Genomic DNA, 24,056 nt, shown 5'->3' with positions numbered 1-24,056 from the left:
AGACCCCTCAAAATCAAAGGCCACTTTTCATATCAAAGGTCATCGACCTGAAATATTAACTCTGTTTCTCTCTCTACAGATGCTGCCTGTCCCGCTGAGTGTTTTCCAGCATTTTCTGTTTTTATACCATTTTTTATATGCCACTACAATTTGCTGGCTGGAAGATCTCCCATTCCATTCAGTTTGAAAGACCACCTTTCCTTAGCAAAATCGATGGTCTTAAGAGACAGGTTCCACTATCATTTGCATCTTGTGCACAGTTAGGGTTGGTCGCAACCTGTCTGATTTTGGACTGAGTCTAGTTTTTGAGTGGACTGTCTGGAAGATTTTAAAATGTAAACTTTGCTCCCCAGTGGCTGGGTGAATTTCTCCAGTGAGTAACTGAGCTATATACCAGGAAGGTCCCAGGCTCAATTCCTAGCCTATCCATATATCAGTTGGAATGATGGAAGAGACGCTACAGTTGGCCTCAATTGCTGTGGCTTGGGAGTGGAAAATTGGCCAGGGTTCTTGCTCCTGATCATTATTTGGTGATGCTGAGTAGGGGCAGGATTAGGCCCTGCTGTGATGCCCTTACGGTGGAGCAGCCTACTGATATTCATTATCTAGATTCACATGTGAGTAATAGTCACTTGGGTGAGGTGTAAAAGGACAACCATTACTTGTGACATCGTACCCCAGCAAGAATTCATATCTTGCAGATGTTTAGGCCTTGGTTCCTTTTCAACATTTTTTTAAAACTTGTTTATGCAACCCTTCCAGTACAAGCTGTGGTTCAAACCATAGGGACATTACAATATCATGATATCACCAAATTGTCCTCAATCAAGGTCAATTGTCTGAGTTCATCCGAATAATGCTCTGAAAGTTATTTGTACATTCGCTCTTGCCTCCCGGTCTCCTTCGTTCATGCGTCTTGTGTGTTAAAACTGCTGTTCTGAAGTGGTCTGGGGAGCAGCACTTGGTGCAGAATCTCTTCTTCAGTTACATCACGAATCGTAAGCACTGTGTTTATTGAGGTTGCAAAGAATTATAATGGAATGCATAGCGACAATTTACATAAAGCAGGGCTGTCAACCACTGCTTGGCCCACATGGGGGTCAGTTCCCTTTTCAAAATGTGAAACCTGTACTAAAGATCATTTGTAGAGGAAGACCAACTGTCTACAGTGACCATCTAATGACAGACCCTGCATTATATTAATGTTACATTTGAACCTTTATTAAGAGACCAATTGCTGATAAAGATTTCCTTGAGCCAGTCCCAAAAGTTAGTTATGTGGGTTTCACTGTAGTCATAAATGCTTTTAGATTAAAAAAAAGTGATAATTAAACATGAAAATGCTTATATTTAAAAGGAATTTATTGCTACAAACAGAACAACAGGTGAGCACTGCTGTGTTAGTTACCCTGTTTTCAATGATCCACTTGTGCTATGTGATCTGGTCATTGGTTCTCAAGGTTAAGGATGGTAATGTCCCAACTGGTCCTTGGTTGCTACCCTCAACAACAACTTGCATTGTTATAACGCCTGTCAAACTTCAAAATGTCACAAGGCACTGTATAGAGGGTTTCAAGGGGACTGAGCAGGAAGAGGGAAGGAATTAGAAGAGGTGGCTGAAAGCAGAGGTCGGTTTTTGAAGGAGCTTTTGAAGATGAAGAGAATGGTAGCAAAGTAGAGGAGTTTAGGGTTAGCGTTCCAGACTACAGAGATGTGATGGTAGCGCACAGGGTGGGGGTAAGAGGATGCATAAAAGACCAGAGTCGGCAGAATAGAGGATGTTCATTGGATGTAGGGTTGGAGGAAAATGCATAGGCAGGGAGGAAGAGTGAGGTTAAAGTGGGATTTGAACTCAAGGATGGGGGGTTTTCAAGTCAAATTACTGGGGAATGGGGATCCAGTGGAGATTGGCAAGGACATGGACGATGAGCTGCAGGATTTGGTGCAGAATAGAATACGAGTGACAGAGATCTGGATAAGTTGGAGTTTATGTCTGTGCTTGTAGATAATATCACCAAGGGACAGCATGTAAATGAGGAACAGGAGGGGACCATGGATGGAGCCTTGGAGTATGCCAGAGGTTAATGCACAGGCAAGGAAAGAGAAACTACTGGAGGAAAGGTACTAGCTGCATTGGGACAGGTAGGAATGGAATCCCGATGGGAAGTGCTGTAAAGATGGACCACAAGGTAAAGGCAGTGGAGCAGGATGGACTTATTGACTGTGTCAAAAGCCGCAGAGACAAAGGAGGATGAAAAGGGACAGTGCACCCTCTTTGCAGTCGTGCAAATCACCATTGGTGACTGGTTTTGGTGGTGTGTTTGAAGCTGAAACCAGACTGAAACATGGGTGTGGCTGGAGAAGCAGGAGTAGGGTTAGAGGTGACAATTTATTGAATGGCTTTAGAGAGGAAGGGAAAGTTAGCATTGGACCAAGGAAAGACCGTTGAGCGGTCAGGAGCTGGATCAAGAATGGGTTGAGGTAGCAGGTAGTGGGTTTCATGGAGGAGATACCCTCCATTTATTTGTTGCCCTATTTTGAATACTTTTAAGTTACTACTACTAATTCCCACTACACTTCCTCTTTCAGCTAGCCTGAGCTGAATCTGTCACACTCAATACCCAAATATTACTTAGAATCATACAAGATTCAAGGAGACCATTCTGTTCATCATACCTGTTCTGGTTCTCTGAAAGAGCTATCCATTCCCCTGACCTTTCCCAAATCATTAAAAAAAAATCTTTTTACTTTAAGGTCAATCAGGCCAGTAGAACAAAAGGATATAAATTTAAACTAAAGTAGTGAAAAGCAAATTGAAAACCAGTCATCCTTTAAGAAAATAATTTTTTTATCTAACATTTGCAATGATCTATCAAGTATGGTAGTGGATTCAAAGTTGTTGATTGAGGGGGGCAAGATGCAGTTAGATGCTAGGTTGGGTGAGTTGTAATACTGGCAGGACTAGCTTTATGGGCCAAATTATCTCTCTTCATTCTCAACTTTCTCTCATATTCAAACAGCACAACCTGCGCTTCTGCAAAGTAGCTAGTCGATTTTAGTCTCCCTCCGCCCTCCCTCCTCGGGTGCCTTGCCTGAGATTCAGTGCTTCATTGCAACAAAGTGACCCATCACACAGCCCAGCCAAAATCTGTCAAAGATCACCCAATAACAGCAGCTAAGCCTCTTGTGTTAATTGTGGTTGACATTCACACTTGGGCCCTCTGATTGAGAGTCCAGTGCTCTACCAGTCACTGAGCCTTCAAAGCATACTTATTTTTCATAACATAAAAAAAGCTACTCTTTGACTCAAGTATGACTACATGCTTTCTGACACCCCGTACTATAGTCTATGGTGTCCAGAAAAAGTCAAGATTATGCTATTTACATCACCAGTCCCATCTCCTGACTTCCAGTCAGTTTTAGTCCAGCGCCCTGGGGAGGGTCTTTTTCCCTCACTCCAGAAGAATGCTGATGTATTCAACAAACACAGATTAGAATTTCACATCTAAATGGACTTTCTATACAGCACAATTTTAGTTGGAAAACTATGGAGTGCCGAAGCATGCCTCCTGTAATTCAGTACCTGTTTGATCTCCTTATCGATTTTACTGTGCTGTATCTGAGCGATTTTGGAAGACTTCTCAAAATCATTGCTTAGGATATGGAATCTCTGTTCTTTCTCCTCCATATCTTCCAGCAGTCGCTCCATGTTGGAGGCCTTCATGCTGTCCAGCTGCTGTCGGCTCCTTAACTCCCGAGATACCCTGTGCTCGTACTCCTTCAGCAGTCGTTTCTGTGGTGAATAAAAACTCAGTGCGTCAGGTACATGATATCGCGAGTGGCATCTCTGTGGGTGCTACCCGCTAAACATGACATTTTACTCTTTGAGGGACTAATGTTTTTGCACACTCTCTTACAAATTATATAAAAGGAAAGGACTTGCATTTATATAGCACCTTTCACAATCTCAAGACGTCCCAAAGCGCTTTACAGCTAATGAAGTACTTTTGAAGTGTAGACACTGTTGTAATGGAGGGACACGCAGCAGACAATTTGAACACAGCAAGGTCTGCCTTTACTCTGCCACATACCTAATCAACTAGAAGAGATTTTCATCTCACCAGTCTGATCAATATTCTAACCCACTGCAACATTCAGGACATTATTAGCAGGTTGTCTGATGCGACAGTAGTTGGTAGGGGTGGGTATTCTGGGTTACGGAGATGTATCTGCTGCAGGATGCTGATTGTCTTTCGATGCTGGGTGGCGTGTAATGATCAGTGTATGGAGTTTCTGCGAGTACCTCTTTTTTCAGTTCTTTCTTCATTTTCTCATTCTCGGACTGGGACCTGCACAGAGCTTTTCTCAGAGCTACGAGCTGCTGACGCAGAAGAACAGCCTCCTCTTCTGCAAGCATTTTAACATTGAGACAATCCTTCTTGATTTTAATGACTTCCTGTTAAAATATAATGGTTAAAGGGTCAATTCCCTTCAACTGCCATCATTTGACTTTAAAAAAATTGAGCTAAGAGAGAGAGAGAGAAACTGACTTTATCTGGTTAAATGTCTGTTCTTTTCTTGGTGACAGGTCAGCAAAAATTTAAATGTTCATGGGTTTACAGTGATCAGGAAGAGAAAAACCTTTTTATTTATTGCCACAATTCCTGCCCTCCCCCACTTGCAATGTTATTTCCTTTCTCTTGCTGGATCTCCCCATCCTCATGAGCATTATTCTTCGATTGAGTGGTCACTCGGGAGACCAGGTCTTGAGGACAAGAAAAACCCGCTTACACAGAATTGAGGAGCATCTCCAATGGGGATGGACCTTCCCTCCGCCACAGAAATTAGTTTCCTCATCCAGGTTAAACTTCTAGTTTTGAAGTCATTTGAATATTGGAGGCGGGACCCCAATCTCTGCCAGGCATTCTCGTCGACTGGGGGTGAAATTTCCCCCCACATGTCCCAGAGCTTCCAAAAAAAAACTGGCAGGGCTCAGATCGCAAACCTTGGCCTGTGGCAGACTTGAACTGGCCACTAGGTGAAGAGTGAGCGCAGCCAGAGTCAAAGTTTAAAGTAGAATCTATTATGAAGGGGTACTCACCCCAGCTCAACATTTTATCTGTTCCCAATCATAGCACAGCGCTACAGCAAAGATTCATTCTCCAAAGATTAACTTTACTTTTAATATTTATTTTTAGAAAAAATTACATGGAGGATCAATTCATGTGGTGTAATTTTACAAGTGTTATGCTCTCCTGACACTCTGAATATTGAGTGATTGTAACAAGGACACCCACTACATTCCAATGAGTGCTTTTTAAAAAAACTCTTCTATTAATAAGAATACTAAATGCAGGTGTGATAAGATTCCTATTATTACTCACCTGATAAAGTGACCTATGTGGTCCTGAAAGCTATTGTCCACATTGTGTAATCAAAAGCAGTCTAAATAAAATACCTCAAATAATAAAATCATACAGCAGAGAAGGAGGCCATTTGGCTCATCGTGCCTGTGTCTGGATCTTTGAAAGAGCTATCCAATTAGTCCATTCCCCCGCTCTTTCCCCATAGCCCTGCAAATTATTCCTTTTCAAGTATTTATCCAATTCCCTTTTGAAAGTTACTATTGAATCTGCTTTCACCATCCTCTCAGGCAGTGCATTCCAGATCATCACAACAAATACAGCTGCTGTTTAAAAAGTTGTAAAGAACATTCAGTAAAGAGACTTCAAGTTTCACATGGTCACTTGCAGGTTACTGAGATTTATGAAATGCTAAGAACAATATTATGTCCCTTACTAACTATCTGTGTCAGACTATCATCATATTTTATTAGCAGCTGGTTGTTGTCATCAAGGTTCCTTACAGATTCATATAGTGTGTGCTCTTTCCAATAACCTCAGGACCACGTGCCTTCTCTCACCTGCTCCAAGGCACTGCAGGATCTTTGGAACTGCTCTTGTTTTACAGTCTGTCGCCAGCAGCTCAAGGTTTTCAGCTTACACACCAATCTCTGCAGTTTACTGTTCTCTTCTCGTAAGGACTGCATCTGATCTTGCTGGGAAAACAAAAGGAAAGGATTTGTCTTGAGCTTCAGAAGAGATGTTCCATCTTTCACTACTCTCCAAAGAACACCTCCAGCCCTTCACCACTCCCCAACAGGCTCCACTTCAGCAACATCACAAAACCATCATTGAGGCAACCTTCTTGTTCACCACATCATAGCTATCATTCTACTCTCGTTTAACACAGGACTCATAATTGTCATGTCCAATTCATGTCACCATGAGATAAGAAGGGCTCCACACAGTCCATCCTCTATCCATTGATCTCTGTAGTGAAAGAACCAAACTGACATCATATAAAATGAACATACTCAGATGGCAAAACATAAATGTCTACACGTATATATTCACCAGCATGAATTTATTTTGTGATCATCCCTCTTCTTTCCCATCCTGAGGTATTGGCAATAATTTCATCTCACTCACCACAATGTTGAAAAATCCAATAATTGTATTTCTGTAAAATGCTATTCATCTGTAAGGAGCATTGATAAGGTAACACTGACATTACACTGCTAATATATACTACTGACAATCAAAGCAACATTAAGACCTTTATTTCTGTTCTGTCTGTCTTCACTGTTTCTCCCATTTTCTCTTCTTCCCCATTATCTTTCTAATATACTTCTTTAAATGTTATTTTGCTTAAACAATACTGTATAAAATTCTATTTTACTTTTACATATTTATTTTAAGTATTCATTGCCTCTGCTGTCCTTCCCTTTCAAAATAAGGTATAATCTCTCTTTAATCAATCCATTATGGCTAAAAGATTGCTCCAAATGCTACTTTTTTAAGCCAATCGGGGGGTTAAATATTATAGCCTGACCTGATTGCATCTACGGATCACCAATATTAAACTATATTGTGAAAGTTGAGCTAGCAGCCTGAATCAGCAGGAGTACCCAAGCAGATCATACAAGCAGAGATAACACAAGGAGCTGAGTGCTGCTGAAATGAGTTAACTGGTCAAAGACGCTTGAAGGTTCCTTCGAGTGAGTTGGTAGACATGCCTACTGTTTGAAGTGTATTTTAATGAAGCATTGGCTTTATTGTAATCTAAAGTACTCCCCCTATAAACCGTAGATAATGTGTTTGGAACTTCTCTTAATTGATACAGAATGAAAATGTGCAATGCAAGTCAAAATCTTTTAATCATGTTTGATTTTTGGGACTGGATGGGAAAGAATGCTAATCGCTTCTCAGCATAATTATAGCGGAATGAAATGGGTCTTCTGTATATGTTACTCAAGTGAATCTTTACTCATCCGAAGGCCCAGCATTATGGGTTTTATACAAATTGCTCCCACAGCAGGAAAATACACATGTAGAAAGTATTATAAACAATTTTTTTTTAAGTGTTTAAGGGAGTAGTATTTCCGATTGAAGAAACTGTCCCCTGCCCAAGTTTTGTTTGCTTTTATTAACTTTACAATTGCACAGAAATGCAATGGGAAGCACCATTTAACTTTCTTGATAGGGTGTCCAGGATGCTCTTCAATAGTTAAAGTCTGGCCTACATTGCAATACAAATGTTCCAATTAAATTAATTGTCTTGCTGTTTACAATCTAAATCCAGATTAGCTACCATGGCATAACATGCACAAAACTCAAGTATGCATTTAAAAAAAACACAGCCAAGTAGCAGAAAGTGAGATCAAAGTTCTGTATTGGAAATGCAGATTCCAGAAAGGTTAAGGTTCATACACAAATAATGAGTGTTAAAAATGCCAATCCATAAAAAGTCTTGTCAAATTTTCTAATTTTTGGCAACTGGTCTGATTTTGTTGTAATGTATCATAGAATCATCATAGAAAGGTTACAGCATGGAAGGAGGCCATTCGACCCATCGAGTCCGATGCAAGAGCAATCCAGCTAGTCCCACTCCCCCGTCTTATCCCCATTGCCCTGCAAATTTTTTCCTTTCAAGTACTTATCCAGTTCCCTTTTGAAGGCCATGATTGAATCTGCCTCCAGCATCTACTCTGGCAATGCATTCCAGATCATAACCACTCGCTGTGTAAAAAAGATTTTCCTCATGTCACCTTTGGTTCTTTTGCTAATCACCTTAAATCTATGTCCTCTGGTTCTTGACCCTTCCGCCAATGGGAACAGTTTCTTTCTATCTATTCTGTCTAGACCCTTCACGATTTTAAATACCTCTATCAAATCTCCTCTCAATCTTCTCTGTTCCAAGGAGAACAACCCCAGCTTCTACAATCTATATACGTAACTAAAGTCCCTCATTCTAGTAATTCTTTTCTGCACCCTCTGTAAGGCCTTTACACCTTTCCTAAAGTGCGGTGCCCAGAACTGGACACAGTGCTCCAGTTATGGTCGAACCAGCGTTTAATAAAGATTCATCATGACTTCCTTACTTTTGTACTCCATGCCTCTATTTATAAAGCCCAGGATCCCATATGCTTTTTTAACCGCTTTCTCAACCTGCCCTGCCACCTTCAACGATTTGTGCACATATACCCCCAGATCTCTCTGATCCTGTACCCCTTTTAGAATTGTACCCTCTAGTTTATATTGCCTCTCCTCGTTCTTCCGACCGAAATGTATCAGTTCGCATTTTTCTATGTTAAATTTCATCTGGCACATGTCCGCCATTTCACCAGCCTGTCTGTATCTTCTTGAAGTCTATCGCTATCCTCCTCACTGTTCACTACACTTCCAAGTTTTGTGTCATCTGCAGATTTGGAAATTGTGCCCTGTACACCCGAGTCCAAGTCGTTAATATATATCAAGAAAAACAGTGGTCCCAGTACTGACCTCTAAGGAACGCTACTGTACACCTCCTCCCAGTCCGAGAAACAACCGTTCACCACTACTCTCTGCTTCCTGTTAGTTAGCCAATTCTGTATCCATGCTGCTACTGCCCCTTTGATTCCATGGGCTTCAATCTTGATGACAAGCCTATTATGCGGCACTTTATCAAACACCTTTTAAACATCAACTCCATCAACTGCATTGCCCTCATCGGCCCTCTCTGTTACCTCATCAAAAAACTCTATCAAGTTAGTTAAACACGATTTGCCTTTAACAAATCCGTGTTGGCTTTCTCTAATCAATCCACACTGGTCCAAGTGACTGTTAATTCCGTCCCGGATTATCGTTCCTAAAAGTTTCCCCACCACCGAGGTTAAACTGATTGGCCTGTGGTTGCTGAGTTTATCCTTACACCCTTTTTTGAACAAGGGTGTAACATTTGCATTTTGCATGTATTAGCTGAAATGTAAAAATGTAATAAACCCAAATCTTTAAATTATTAATTTCTTCAATCCGTAATAGACTTGGATTTCTGTCTATTGTAATAATTGTCTACTAAGTTATTATTTAAAAGAAATGAGCTGAATCAGGTTAGTGAAAATATCATTGCTATAAATCAAGCGATTTCTCAAAACCTCTGGAGGATCTTTCCAGCAATTCAGTTTGTTGAAAAACAATAAAATTAGTGAATGGATTATATTTTGGAAACAATTCCTCAGGAGATTAACAAAAGGATATTCCAGTCTCTGAAAACAAATCTACAATATTACTTAGACAATAATGTACAAAAAGTTATTCAGTCATCATGGGTTTTAGTGCACTAGAGAAAGCTTTGGTGCAAGGTTAAATTATAGATAAAGATACATACATGTGCACACAACCTTGAGTCCTATGCTGCATGAACATTTCCATGTTTTTAGTATTGTTGACTTTATTTTCATTTGTTCTCTTAGATTCTGGTAACTTTATAACAGGGGCTATGATGCAGAGCAACAGAGGTGGAATGGAACCACAGTCAGTCGTTTCGCAACAGTTTTTAGCCAGTTGTAGATGTCCTTTACCCAAGGTCAAGGGTCAGAGTAACCTCTGGACCAAGAAACACAATTTTTTCTCTAGTGAAAGTAGAGAGTTAACAGACTTGCTTACTCGTGCCAGGTTCTCTTTTAAAGTGTCATCGTTCTTTGTAGAGCCGACCTTCTTCTTGAGGATAATCATGTTTTCCACCCCATTTCTTCTCACTTCACTGATCAGTTCGCAGACCGTTTTGTTCATGGTGATGTGGTATTCATCCAGCTTTTCCTGTTGTTATGAATGTGCCAAGAGTGGCGGTTACAGAAGCAGTGAAAGCATTTATCCATACTGGTCACTGTAGATGGACTCTCTCATTGGTATTACAATTGACTTATTAGCAACAAATACATAAACTGTTCAAAATAAATGGGTTTAACACCTTCATTAAAGTAGTAGACAAAGGAATTTCATACCAACAGATATGGCACTTGTGACTAATAAGGCACAGCCAAATTTGTGATATCCAACATAAAATACTACCTTAAAAATTACTCACCTAGGACGCTGGACAGGACTGCTCTGCTTGTTGTCCTACTGGGGTCGAGCGCTGGTCACAAACCAGTTGGTAGCCGCAATGTTGTGGTACCGGTAGGTCTCTTTGATCCTTCCCCCTGAGTTTGTCGCCAAGATTCAGAGGAAGCCTGTCGACTTCTTCTGAGACAAAAGGAAGCATTGGGTCGCTGCTGTGGTACTGAGTCTCCTGCTTAGGGAGGGTGGTCAGACGCTGGTGTGCATTCGCACCCAGGTTGCGACTTTTCACCTTCAGACCCTGCAGCGATACCTGTACGTCGAGGATCCGCCTCGGTGGTGTCCGTTGGTGACGTTATTTCTCCCGCCAGCAGCTCCTGTTCTCTAAGTTGCTGGGCAGCCACACGCCCTTGCAGGAGCTGCCTGTCTTTTACCAGGATCTCGTCAGGGTCTGGAATATGGTTGCCTCCAGCCGGAGCTCTCCCCCGTGCACGAGCGGCGGCCATGCTACAGGAGCCGCTGCTTAGGAATCCGCACCTCCGCATAGTCAGAGAGGAGGGCCCTGGTTGCCAAGGTAACCGGAGTCAGGGACATACTGGATGGAGCAGGAGCAGGCTGGATGCCGCCAGAGACATAGGCCCGCGGCCAAAGCCATCGAGACGCTAAAAGTCGAATTCGGCCCTGGCTCAACTAGGTGTGTCGAGGAGGCTCAAGCATGTGGAGCGATCCTGTCCGAGCTAACCCCCGTTCGGACAGAATATCGCATCGCCACGAGGCCCCAAAACCTCCCTCGGGAGCCTGCGCCCCACAATTTGAGCCGTCTCTCAGGAATTCTCTCCGAGCCATTTCACACTCTGCGGAGGGGCTTCCTGTACGGGCTGCTCCTGCACACTCTCCACTTCCTCACCCTCGTCTTCCGTCCAGACCATCTTGCCATCCGGCGGAGGCGGGAGAGCCCCCAATGGAGGGCTCGCTATGTGGGAGTCCTCCCCTGTACCATTGGGAATATGGGGGTGGAGAGTGTTGCACGGAGCAGTGCTGACAAATAGGCTTTTCAGTTACTTCAGGGACTCCCAGGCTGCCTGCGACTTTTGCAGCCTGAATGAGTCTGTGTTTCATATCTACATGGAGTGTGAGAGGTTGCAGCCCCTCTTCCACTATTTGAAGGAGTTGCTCCTCAACTTCCGGCTGCACTTCAGTCCCACACTCCTGATCTTTGTCTGCCCGGTGTAGAGGGGGGGGGGCAGGAAAAATCAATGGACCTCCTCGTGGGTCTGCTTCTGGGCCTGGCCAAGGTAGCCATTTATAGGTGGAGGCTGGATGCAGCCCGTGGGGGCGGTCACTCTGACTGCCTGCCCCGCTTCTGTGGCCTTGTCCGCGCCTAGGTAGCCCTGGAGAAGGAGCAAGCGGTGTCCACCAATACGCTTGAGGCCATCCATGACCGGTGGGCATCGTAGGGACTGGAGTGGAGTGCATAGTGGACTCTGGTAATAATATTATGATTTAATTTGATGAGTTTTCGTTGTCCTTTTTTATGATTTGGGTTTTATTAGAAAAAGAAACCTTCAGAACTGGGCTGGTAAAAAATGGTTCGGGATCCAGCGTTATGAGTTCCTGCCCCATTTCCCACCCCTACCCTGGAGGAGGAGTGAAGAGGGAAATCTAGACAACCATTTCAATTAGGATCGAAATGAAGCTGCCCTCCCAGCTGGGTAAGTAGCAATCGGCATCTATCTTACAATTCTGACTCAAACCCAAGTCAAAGGCTGAGTATCAGCCAGGTTTGAGACTTGGACTAAGGTAGACGTGCATCGAGGGTAGGAAGGGCGCATTTCCTCCTCACCACAATTGCAGTGAGTTGCAACTCTGTCACCCGCAGATGTCTTGCTTCCCAATCCGAATCCGCTGAAATCTCTCTTAAACAGTTCGTCGGCCAAACTAAAATCTCCTTTTAACAGCCTGCAGTGGGTGGTGACTATTATCCCAGCAGCGGCCATATAATCTCAATAATAGCTGATATAACCAAGTCGGAATTATAAATGGCTTTGGGAGCAAGTAATAAAGCTGTAAGGGTTTGGAGGAAAGAAGCTCACATGATCTATAGACATCATCCAAACCTTCAGATCAAATCTTTAAATTCTGGAAGGACTGTATCATTATTCAAGGTGTCAGAGGGGCTCTGAATAAACTACAATTTCTATTCAACCAGAACCTTTTCGGGCAGCCGGCGGGCATGCTCGGCCCACTGGTCGCTCGAACACCACTTGGGTGGGGGGCGGGGGGGGGGGGGGGGGGAGTAGGAGGGGAATCTACCCCATAACTGAAGCTGGCGCAATAATTCACAACTTTACACATTCAAGAGTGAGGTATGTTGTCCTGAAGATTTATTAAAGATCATTACAGAACATGACATGTTCCACTTATAATATATGCAGCGGGTTTAAAACTGAATATAATTATTTTTGCAGCTCAATTTGAAACTGCTCTGTGATGTCAGTAGAAATATGGGGAAGGATTTCCTATGTTTACAATGTGTAAGCATTCTAACTTTACGGCTTTACTAGAAAAAACCTTCAACGATCTTCACACTGCATATACAGTGTTGCTAACATTTACTGACCCAAGGAAATCTTTCCCATGATTGTTTTTTCCAGCAAAGAAAGGATTCAAAAGCTAATACAGATAATATAGAGCTGATATACTCACTAACGATGTATTCCGACTGCTTTTCCAATGATCAGAAAGTTCATTGGCATTCATGAAATGTATAGGAAATGCACAATCACCAAGTGTGACTTCCTCTGTACTCTCTCTTTTCTTAGATAACAGAAGAAGGTAGGAATGAGTTCATTACATCCATTTCATTCCACCATCCAGATCCTACTTCAGGATCTGATTTGATTTGTTTTTCTTCTTTTAACAGACTTCTGACGCTCAAATCCAGATCCCTCCACCCTCTACTGAATTAGGAATATATTCAATTTTATTTTTAATTCGTTCATGGGATGTGGGCGTCGTTGGCAAGGCCAGCAATTATTGCCCATCGCTAATTGCCCTTGAGAAGGTGGTGGTGAGCCACCTTCTTGAACCGCTGCAGTCCATATGGTGAAGGTTCTCCCACAGTGCTGTTAGGAAGGGAGTTCCAGGATTTTGATCCAGCGACGATGAAGGAACAGCGATATATTTCCAAGTCGGGATGGCATGTGACTTGGAGGGGAACATGCAGGTGGTGTTGTTCCCATGTGCCTGCTGTCCTTGTCCTTTTAGGTGGTACAGGTCGCAGGTTTAGGAGGTTTTGTCGAAGAATCCTTGGCGAGTTGCTGCAATGCATCCTGTGGATGGTACACACTGCAGCCACAGTGCGCCGGTGGTGAAGGGAGTGAATATTTAGGGTGGTGGATGGGGTGCCAATCATGCGGGCTGCTTTGTCCTGGATGGTGTCGAGCTTCGTGAGTGTTGTTGGAGTTGCACTCATCCAGGCAAGTGGAGAGTATTCCATCACACTCCTGACTTGTGCCTTGCAGATGGTGGAAAGGCTTTGGGGAGTCAGGAGGTGATTCACTCGCCGCAGAATACCCAGCCTCTGACCTGCTCTTGTAGCCACAGTATTTATGTGGCTGGTCCAGTTAAGTTTCTGGGCAATGGTGACCCCCAGGGTGTTGATGGTGGGGGATTTGGCAATGGTAATGCCATTGAATGTCAAAGGGAGGTGGTTAGACTCTCTCTTGTTGGAGATGGTCATTGCCTGGCACTTGTCTGGCTCGAATGTTACTTGCCACTTATCAGCCCAAGCCTGGATGTTGTCCAGGTCTTGCTGCATGCGGGCACGGACTGCTTCATTATCTGAGGGGTTGCGAATGCAACTGAACACTGTGTGAACATTCCCATTTCTGACCTTATGATGGAGGGAAGGTCATTGATGAAGCAGCCAAAGATGGTTGGGCCTAGGACACTGCCCTGAGGAACTCCTGCTGCAATGTCCTGATGCTGAGATGATTGGCCTCCAACAACCACTACCATCTTCCTTTGTGCTAGGAATGACTCCAGCCACTGGACAGTTTTCCCCGATTCCCATTGACTTCAATTTTACTAGGGCTCCTTGGTGCCACACTCGGTCAAATGCTGCCTTGATTTCAAGGGCAGTGACTCTCACCTCACCTCTGGAATTCAGCTCTTTTATCCATGTTTGGACCAAGGCTGTAATGAGGTCTGGAGCCGAGTGGTCCTGGCGGAACCCAAAGTGAGGATTGGTGAGCAGGTTATTGGTGAGTAAGTGCCACTTGATAGCATTGTCGACGACATCTTCTAGCACTTTGCTGATGATTGAGAATAGACTGATGGGGCGGTAATTGGCCAGATTGGATTTGTCCTGCTTTTTGAGGACAGGACATACCTGGGCAATTTTCCACATTGTCGGGTAGATGGTTTGGCTGCACTGGAACAGTTTGGCTAGAGGCACAGCTAGTTCTGGAGCACAAGTCTTCAGCACTACACCTGGGATGCCTTCGGGTCCCATAGCCTTTGCTGTATCCAGTGCACTCAGCTGCTTCTTGATATCACATGGATTGAATCGAATTGGCTGAAGACTGGCTTCTGTGATGGTGGGGATATCAGGAGGAGGCCGAGATGGATCATCCACTCGGCACTTCTGGCTGAAGATGGTTCCAAACTCTTCAGCCTTGTCTTTCGCACTCATGTGCTGGACACCGCCATCTTTGAGGATGGCGATGTTTTCAGAGCCTCCTCCTCCCGTTAGTTGTTTAATTGTCCACCACCATTCATGACTGGATGTGGCAGGACAGCAGAGCTTTGATCTGATCCATTGGTTGTGGAATCGCTTAGCTCTGTCTATAGCATGTTGCTTCCGCTATTTAGCATGCATGTAGTCCTAAGTTGTAGCTTCACCAGGTTGGCACCTCATTTTTCGGTACGCTTGGTGCTGCTCCTGGCATGCTCTTCTATACTCCTCATTGAACCAGGGTTGATCCCTTGGTTTGTTGGTAATGGTAGAGTGAGGAATATGCCGGGCCATGAGGTTACAGACTGTGTTGGAATACAATTCTGCTGCTGCTGATGACCCACAGCGCGTCATGGATGCCCAGTTTTGAGCTGCTCGATCTGTTCTGAATCTAATCCATTTAGCACGGTGATAGTGCCACACAACACGCCAGCCCTTACTATAATCTTTCAAAGTTCTCTAGATTCAGGAACTGTCCCTCTAGATCTGAAAATTGCACATGTCACTCCGCTTTTTAAGAAAGGAGAGGGAAACCAGGGAATTATAGACCAGTTAGCCTAACATCTGTTGTGGGGAAAATGCTGGAGTCTATAATTAAGGATAGGGTGACTGAACACCTCGAGAATTTTCAGTTAATCAGAGAGAGCCAGCATGACTTTGTGAAAGGAACGTCGTGCCTGACAAACCTGATTGAATTTTTTGAAGAGGTGACTAAAGTAGTGGACAGGGGAATGTCAATGGATGTTATTTATATGGACTTCCAGAAGTCATTTGATAAGGTCCCACATAAGAGATTGTCAGCTAAGATAGAAGCCCATGGAATCGAGGGAAAAGTACGGACTTGGTTAGGAAGTTGGCTGAGCGAAAGGCAACAGAGAGTAGGGATAATGGGTAGGTACTCACATTGGCAGGATGTGACTAGTGGAGTCCCGCAGGGATCTGTCTTGGGGCCTCAATTATTCACAATATTTATTAACGACTTAGATGAAGGCATAGAAAGTCTCATATCTAAGTTTGCCGATGACACAAAGATTGGTGGCATTGTAAGCAGTGTAGGTGAAAACATAAAATTACAAAGCGATATTGATAGATTAGGTGAATGAGCAAAACTGTGGCAAATGGAATTCAATGTAGACAAATGTGAGGTCATCCACTTTGGATCAAAAAAGGATAGAACAGGTACTTACTAAATGGTAAAAAGTTAAAAACAGTGGATGTCCAAAGGGACTTAGGGGTACAGGTACATAGATCATTGAAGTGTCATGAACAGGTGCAGAAAATAATCAAGAAGGCTAATGGAATGCTGGCCTTTATATCTAGAGGACTAGAGTACAAGGGGGCAGAAATTATGCTGCAGCTATAAAAAACCCTGGTTAGACCACACCTGGAGTACTGTGAGCAGTTCTGGGCACCGCACCTTCGGAAGGACATATTGGCCTTGGAGGGAGTACAGCATAGGTTTACTAGAATGATACCCGGACTTCAAGGATTAAGTTACGAGGAGAGATTACACAAATTGGGGTTGTATTCTCTAGAGTTTAGAAGGTTAAGGGGTGATCTGATCGAAGTTTATAAGATATTAAGGGGAACAGATAGGGTGGATAGAGAGAAACTATTTCCGCTGGTTGGGGATTCTAGGAGTAGGGGGCACAGTCTAAAAATTAGAGCCAGACCTTTCCGGAGTGAGATTAGAAAACATTTCTACACACAAAGGGTGGTAGAAGTTGGGAACTCTCTTCCACAAATGGCAATTGATGCTAGCTCAATTGCTAAATTTAAATCTGAGATAGATAGCTTTTTGGCAACCAAAGGTATTAAGGGATATGGGCCAAACGCAGGTATATGGAGTGAGATCACAGATCAGCCATGATCTTATCAAATGGCGGAGCAGGCACGAGGGGCTGAATGGCCTACTCCTGTTCGTATGGATGGTGTCCTCAGTGCGAAGACGGGACTTCGTCTCCACGAGGACTGTGCGGTGGTCACTCCTACCAATATTGTCATGGACAGATGCACCTGTGACAGGTAGATTGGTGAGGACGAGCTCAAGTAGGTTTTTCCCTCATGTTGGTTCGCTCACCACCTGCCGCAGGCCCAGTCTGGCAGCTATGTCCTTCAGGACTCAGCCAGCTCGGTCAGTAGTAGTGCTACCGAGCCACTCTTGGTGATGGACATTGAAGTCCCCCACCCAGGGTACATTCTGTGCCCTTGCTACCCTCAGTGCTTCCTCCAAGTGGTGTTCAACATTGAGGAGGATTGATTCATCAGCTGAGGGAGGACGGTAGGTGGTAATCAGCAGGAGGTTTCCTTGCCCATGTTTGACCTGATGCCATGAGATTTAATGGGGTCCAGAGTCAATGTTGAGGACTCCCAGGGCCACTCCCTCCTGACTGTATATCACTGTACCACCACCTCTGGTTGGTCTGTCCTGCCTGTGGGACAGGACATACCCAGGGATGGTGATGGAAGAGTCTGGGACTTTGGCTGAAAGGTATGATTCTGTGAGTATGGCTATGTCAGGCTGTTGCTTGACTAGTCTGTGGGACAGCTCTCCCAATTTTGGCACAAGTCCCCAGATGTTAGTGAGGAGGACTTTGCAGGGTCGACTGGGCTTGGTTTGCCTTTGTCGTGTCCGGTGCTTAGCGGTCCGATGCCGGATGGTCCATCCGGTTTTATTCTTATTATGACTTTTTTTAGCGAGATTTTACAACTGAGTGGCTTGGATGTTGTAGCTGAGATAAGAACATGCAAATGGATAGAATATTTTAATATTGCTGCCTACATACACACCTTTAATGCAAAGCAGGACGCAAACAAATGTCTGACCAGAGCATCATATTCCTGTCTCACTTCTTTCCTGATCTCGTCCTTCAGCCTCACATTCTCTTCCTCCAGGTTAGTCAGCTTTGCTCGGAGAGCTGTGATCTCTATAATTATCTCATGACTGAGATCAGCTAACTGAGAAAGAAGAAACAAAAACAACACTGAAATTTGGTAACTGACATTCTGCAACATGGACATCCATCAAGGACAAAAGCAATATCAGGGATAAGGAAAGGTAATTTGGTTCATCAAAGTTCATCCCGCTCGCAACTCTCCCATCGTGACAGCTAATTTTATTTTGTATAACTCCAGTATTTGTGGCTCTATTCCATGTTAGGAAAGTATTCCTCACTCTGAATAACAGTGAGTAATGCCATGTGTCAGCTTGGCTCAGTGGCAGTGCTCTGGACTATGAGTCGAAGGTTGGGTTCAAGCCCCACTGAAGAACTTGAGCTCACAATCTCGGCTGATGTTTCAGCCCAGAACTGAGTGGGTGCTGCATTGTCGGAGGTGCCGTCTTTCAGATGAGACATTAAACCAAGACCCTGTCCGCCCGTTCAAGAGACGTAAAAACCCCATTATTCAAAGAAAAGCAGAGGTGTTGTCCTGCCCAATATTTCTCTCTCAACCAACACCAAATCAGATTATTTGGTCATTTATCTCACTGCAGTTTGTGGGACCTTGCTGTTTGCAAATTGGCTGCTGCATTTACCTCCATAATAACAGTGACTACACTTCAAAAGTAATTAATTGGCTGTGAAGTGCTTTGGGAATTCCTGTGAATGTAAAAGGCACTATAGAAAGTCCTTTCTTGAAGGCATTTTTATTATTTGTTCTAAATGTATTTTTTACTAATATCCTCAGGTCCTCCTTTCTTGGCCTATCATGAAGTAATACTCTGGGTTTATGACAATGATGACTACTTGCTTTTATATAGGTCATCTCACATTGGAAAGATGTCCCAGATTGCATAACAGAGCAGGCACGGAAAGGATACTGAAAAGGAGTAACAACAAAACTTGCATTTATATAGTGCCTTTAACGTAGTAAAGCATTCCAAGGTGCTTCACAGGAGTGTTATCAAACAAAATTTGACACAGCCACATAAGGAGATGTTAGGATAGTTGACCAAAAGCTTGGTCAAAGAGATAGGTTTTAAGGAGCATCTCAAAGGAGGAGAGAGAGGTAGAGAGGTGGAAAGGTTTAGGGAGGGAGTCCAGAGTTTAGGGCTAAGGCAGCTGAAGGCACGGCCGCCAATGGTGGAACGATTAAAGTTGGAGATGCTTAAGAGGCCAGGATTGGAGGAATGCAGAGATCTCGGTGGGTTGTAGGGCTGGAGGAGGTTACAGAGATAGGTAAAGGTGAGGCCATGGAGGAATTTGAAAACAAGGATGAGAATATTATCATCGAGGTGTTCCTGGACTGGGAGCCAATGCAGGTCAGTGAGCACAGGGGTGATGGGTGAACAAAACATGGTGTGAGTTAAAAAGCAGAATTTTCTCACCAAAAAGCAGAATTTTGGATGAGCTCAAGTTTACGGAGGGTAGAAGATGGAAGGCCGGCCAGGAGAGCAATGGAATAGTCAGAGACGGAGACAGGCGATGTTACGGAGGTGGAAGTAGGCAGTCTTGGCGATGGAGCAGATATGGGGTCAGACGCTCATCTCAGGGTCAAATAGGACAACAAGGTTGCGAATGGTCTGGTTCAGCCTCAGACAGTGGCCAGGGAGAGGGATGGAAACAGTAGCTAAGGAACAGAGCTTAAGGCAGGAACTGAAGACAATGGCTTTGGTCTTCCCAATATTTAGTTGGAGGAAATTTTTGCTCATCTAGTACTAGATGTCGGACAAGCAGCCTGACAAATCAGAGACAGTGGAGGGGCGAGAGAGGTGGTGGTGAGGTAGAGCAGGGTGTCATCAGCGTACATTTGGAAGCTGAAGCTGTGTTTTCAGATGGCGTCGCCACGGGGCAGCATGTAGATGAGAAATAGGAGGGGGCCAAGGACAGATCCTTGGGGGACTCCAGAGATATAACGATGCAGGAGCGGGAAGAGAAGCCATCACAGGTAATTTTCTGGCTATGACTGGATAGCTAGGAATCGAACCAGGGGAGGGCAGTCCCACTCAGCTGGGCGATGGAGGTGAGGCAATGCAAAAGGATGGTGTGGTCAACCGTGTCAAAGGCTGCAGACAGGTCGAGAAGGATAAGGAGGGATAGTTTACCACAATAACAATCACAAAGGATGTCATTTGTGATTTTGATAAGGGTCATTTCAGTGCTGTGGCAGAGGCGGAAACCTGACTGGAGGGGTTCAAACGTGGAGTTGCGGGAAAGATGGACATGGATTTGGCAGGCAACAACGCGTTCAAGGACTTTGGAGAGGAAAGGGTGGATGGTTGCGTTGACAGAGAGGTCAAGGGTGGTTTTTTTTGAGGAGAAGGCTGATGACGGCAGATTTGAAGGGGAGGGGGACAGTACCTGAGGAGGGGGAACCACTAACAATATCAGCTAACATGGGGGCCAGGAAGGGAAGTTGGATGGTCAGCAGCAAAAGTGTAGCTGAAAATAAATTTTTTAGTAGACTGTTGAGGGATGAGGTAAGTAAGTGAGATTTTGAGAGGAAGGTCTAGAGAGCAAGAGTATTGTGACCGAAAGAACCACCACCAAAGGTGGAATGAAGAGAGTGGCTAGCAAAGGGTAAACATGATGGGTATCCTATATGATCTCCAGTATTTGATCCTACAATTAATGGGACTTGCTAACCGTTGACATATTATACCATTCATGGCACACATAACGGTGCAGGTTTTGGTTCATAGCAATTTTTCTCTCAATAATTTCCAATGACATCTACAATTCACCCATCTTGCTTGTCATTTTCTTTATTTTTTTTTTCCTTTTTAAAAAAAATTCCCTCAGTTTGACATCCATATCAATGTATAGTGCTGAACCTAGTGGATTTACATCAACAACACTGGGGCTCCCAGTGCTGTGGAACCCACTCCATTTTCATTGCAGACCAGATTCCGTAGCTGTAATGGAGAAGGAACTGTACATTTTGTTTCTGTCTGCAGATTTACCTCAAAACCACATTAAGGGCAGTTCAACCTGCCTGTGCCCAGAAAAAAAGTGGTGGCAGCAACAGCCCTTCTTCCTATTACAGTAATTCTTTCGGTGACAGAACTGTAATGTGAGGGAGAAACAGTTTTGCCATTACATAGAATGTATAGCACAGAAACAGGCCATTCGACCCAACAGGTCCATGCCGGTGTTTATGCTCCACACAAGTCTCCTCCCACCCCAACTTCATCTAACCCTATCACAGCATTTCCTTCTATTCATGTCAGTAGTCAGTTTAAAAAAATATTTCAAAGGATTTCCAAAGACGTGACCCAATCAACCCGATAAATATGGGAGTCCTCCTGGTTTATTCCAAAAATCAAGAGTGCGGAGCAGCTCAACTTATCTAAGGAGGCAGGGGGACTCTTCAGTTGAATTAATAATACCAGTGTCACAGTCTACAATTGATATTCAAATAGCACGTTGAATAAACAGTTGTAAAATGTGGCTAGTCTACCTGGCAATCAGGTGCTGTAGATGGTGTTTGAGATTTCTTCATTCCCTTCATTTCCTGAAAAAAATAACAAAATATTGTGCTGAATATCAAAATCTGTTTTTTTTTTAAAAAAAGTATTATAAACAATTTTTTTAAAACTAGAAATTCTTTCCCATTTTTGAAAAAAACCTTTCCCTCCCATATTCATGTCATCACCATATTTGACTAAAGAGTGTAGTTTGAAGAATGTTCATAACTGTCGCTCAACCAGACGATTTTATATATCCTAGAATCTGTGTGCAGCAGATTCTGCTAAGCCCAGAAACAAGCCAATTCAGAAGTTCTCCAATCTGCGTACCCTGCACAACAGGGGACCAAAGACAAACATTGAGAAGTGCAATCAAATATTGAGCAGCAGCACCAACAGACGACAGACAGACAAACAAACCAGGCCAGCAACCGCAGGCAGTGTAAGTACAAAAGGAAGACGGTTTTGTCCTGGCTGCAGAATGGACACGTGGCCAACACATCAGTGAAGTGGTCATTTTTGTTTTATTTCTGTTTGAGTATGTAATTTAGAGACATTCCCTTAACAGTCAGTGTCTAACAAGGTGCATCAGATAGACAATTGGTTTGAATCAGACTGACGCAGCCAGGATTGCAAGATGGAGTCTTGTAAACAGATGAACAGCTGAATAGTATCATTTTAAAATCTTTGTAAAGCGATTCCTTTTCATTCAATCATAGAACCCTGAAACAAGTTCAAAACAGGAACTTCACCATCACCACATCACAGTATATCAAATGTTATTTGAAAGTGGGATATATCACAATTCTGCATTAGGCTTTATGGTCCGATTGTGTTTTCACAACTGCTGCAGGTGTAACACTGCAGTTTTATATTGATCAGTGGTGCAACAATTTGCAACATTTGAAAAAGCAGTGCAGACATGAAGGGCCAAATGGCTGCCTTCTGTGCTGTAAACATTTACAGTTTTAAGTATGGTAGAGAGACGACATGAACGCATCTTTCAGCAAACTAAGACAGTGAAGCATCACCTATTTCCACAACACCAGAGAAAACAGACACATTGCACCGATTTAGTGCTTAAAATCTGTAGCCAGAGAAAATATTGTCAATATGTTGATGCCACCACGTCACTGAGCAAGTGTCAGTTTACAAGCCTTGGAAAGCTTCTTGTGAATCCTTAACCAGAGGCTAATTGCAAAGCTTTTAAGTTTACACAAACACATACACAGTCCTCGACACACTTAATCAAACACAGAAAAACATACACACCCCCGTCCGACATACGTACACCCGTCCAACGAACCTCTCACATAATTTCTGTTAGCTACTATTAACATATCCCTTCAAAGGAAGGGAATAGAAAGCAATATGACATTTGTTTCACAAAACATTAGTCACAATGTTGTCAGATTTTTAAAAAAGCCTTTGGAAGCTGATATTATAAATCTCTGTTGTTAATGGCCACTTTGCACACCGTGCCTTACCTGTTCCTTTTGGTAAAGCAGTTGATGCTCCCTACGAAGTATGTTCTCGTAACACATGGAATAAGTCTCAAAGTTACTGCGTTCCCTTCCCATTATATCACAGGCCAGAGTCATAAGGCAGTCACTTAAATGGTCTTTGCTGAAAATAATCTGTCAAAATCACCAAACTGTTATAACACAGTAGAACCATATTTTGCCCTGTTGGTTCATATTTGTATCATTGTAAACCTTTCTTTCTGATACATGTCTTTTTATTTCTGGTTCTCCCCCCAGCCCAATGTCCCAATCAGGAAATAAGATCACAATTCTAATAACATTAATTCACTTTCCTTCTTAATTTACATCACTGAAAAGTCTCGTACACTGTTGACTGTGGACTCAAATCTTGGGACTGAAATTCGGGGGGTTCCATCGGTCTCCCACCGTAACTCTGGTGGAGCCCCAGGGAAACGGCCGTTTCCACCAATACCCTGCCGGAGTTTCGGCAGGAGACGGGTGGAATCTCCGCCAGAATTTCATCCCCAATAGTCTTTTTTTAAACAATAACAGGTTCAATTTTCTGCTGTAGTGAAATCTCCACTTTATGCCTGCCCATCTTGGCCGTCACTAAACCCCTGTGAATTTTCTAGGCCCTGTCTAATATAAAAACCTTCGGCGGACTCCCAGTGGGATTCCTGTCTGCAATGGACACAGTTAGATGTAAAATTACTGCTGCATGTCTCAGGTAGCTGCAGCAGGGGAGCAAGGCTGGCTGTCTGTGGGGCAGCAGAAGAGAAGTCTGAATTAATTTTTTTTTAAATATACCGAGTGTAGTTGATCACCCACTATTGAATGGATTCACGGAGGTGACCTCTTAAAATTTAAATCTCCTCCAACCCACCACAGCAACACTGAACGTTAGGGACATGCTATTGTCCCATTGGATCTAGCACTGTATCTAGTATCTCCAACACTCTCCTGGGACTCCATTTGAGTGAATGGGGTAGGGGCAGTTGTATATGTGGTGGGTTATCTTAATCTATCCCTCTTTCAGTCGAAGCAATTGA

General features: G+C 43.6%; 1 protein-coding gene and 1 long non-coding RNA gene across 2 annotated transcripts in view; one reads left to right on the top strand and one right to left on the bottom strand.

Annotated features, from left to right (window-relative positions):
* si:ch73-242m19.1 (uncharacterized) overlaps window positions 1-24,056 on the bottom strand; it is a 139,937-nt gene that overhangs the window by 17,393 nt on the left and 98,488 nt on the right. Inside the window, exons 31-37 of the mRNA XM_067985017.1 lie at window positions 23,011-23,160; window positions 21,517-21,570; window positions 17,908-18,075; window positions 9,987-10,139; window positions 5,924-6,058; window positions 4,304-4,456; window positions 3,584-3,793 (exon numbers count right to left, since the gene is read on the bottom strand). Of these exons, the coding sequence (XP_067841118.1) occupies window positions 3,584-3,793; window positions 4,304-4,456; window positions 5,924-6,058; window positions 9,987-10,139; window positions 17,908-18,075; window positions 21,517-21,570; window positions 23,011-23,160 (1,023 nt within the window). The remainder of the gene's footprint in view (window positions 1-3,583; window positions 3,794-4,303; window positions 4,457-5,923; window positions 6,059-9,986; window positions 10,140-17,907; window positions 18,076-21,516; window positions 21,571-23,010; window positions 23,161-24,056) is intronic.
* LOC137322013 (uncharacterized) overlaps window positions 899-24,056 on the top strand; it is an 88,856-nt gene continuing 65,698 nt past the window's right edge. The window contains exon 1 of the long non-coding RNA XR_010962942.1: window positions 899-998. This is a non-coding gene — a long non-coding RNA (uncharacterized lncRNA). The remainder of the gene's footprint in view (window positions 999-24,056) is intronic.

This window comes from Heptranchias perlo, chromosome 5, assembly GCF_035084215.1.
Source record: "Heptranchias perlo isolate sHepPer1 chromosome 5, sHepPer1.hap1, whole genome shotgun sequence".
In the NCBI taxonomy this organism is placed as follows: Eukaryota; Metazoa; Chordata; class Chondrichthyes; order Hexanchiformes; family Hexanchidae; genus Heptranchias; species Heptranchias perlo.
Note: the sequence above shows the minus strand (reverse complement) of the source record. Positions and strands in the feature narration are given on the sequence as shown.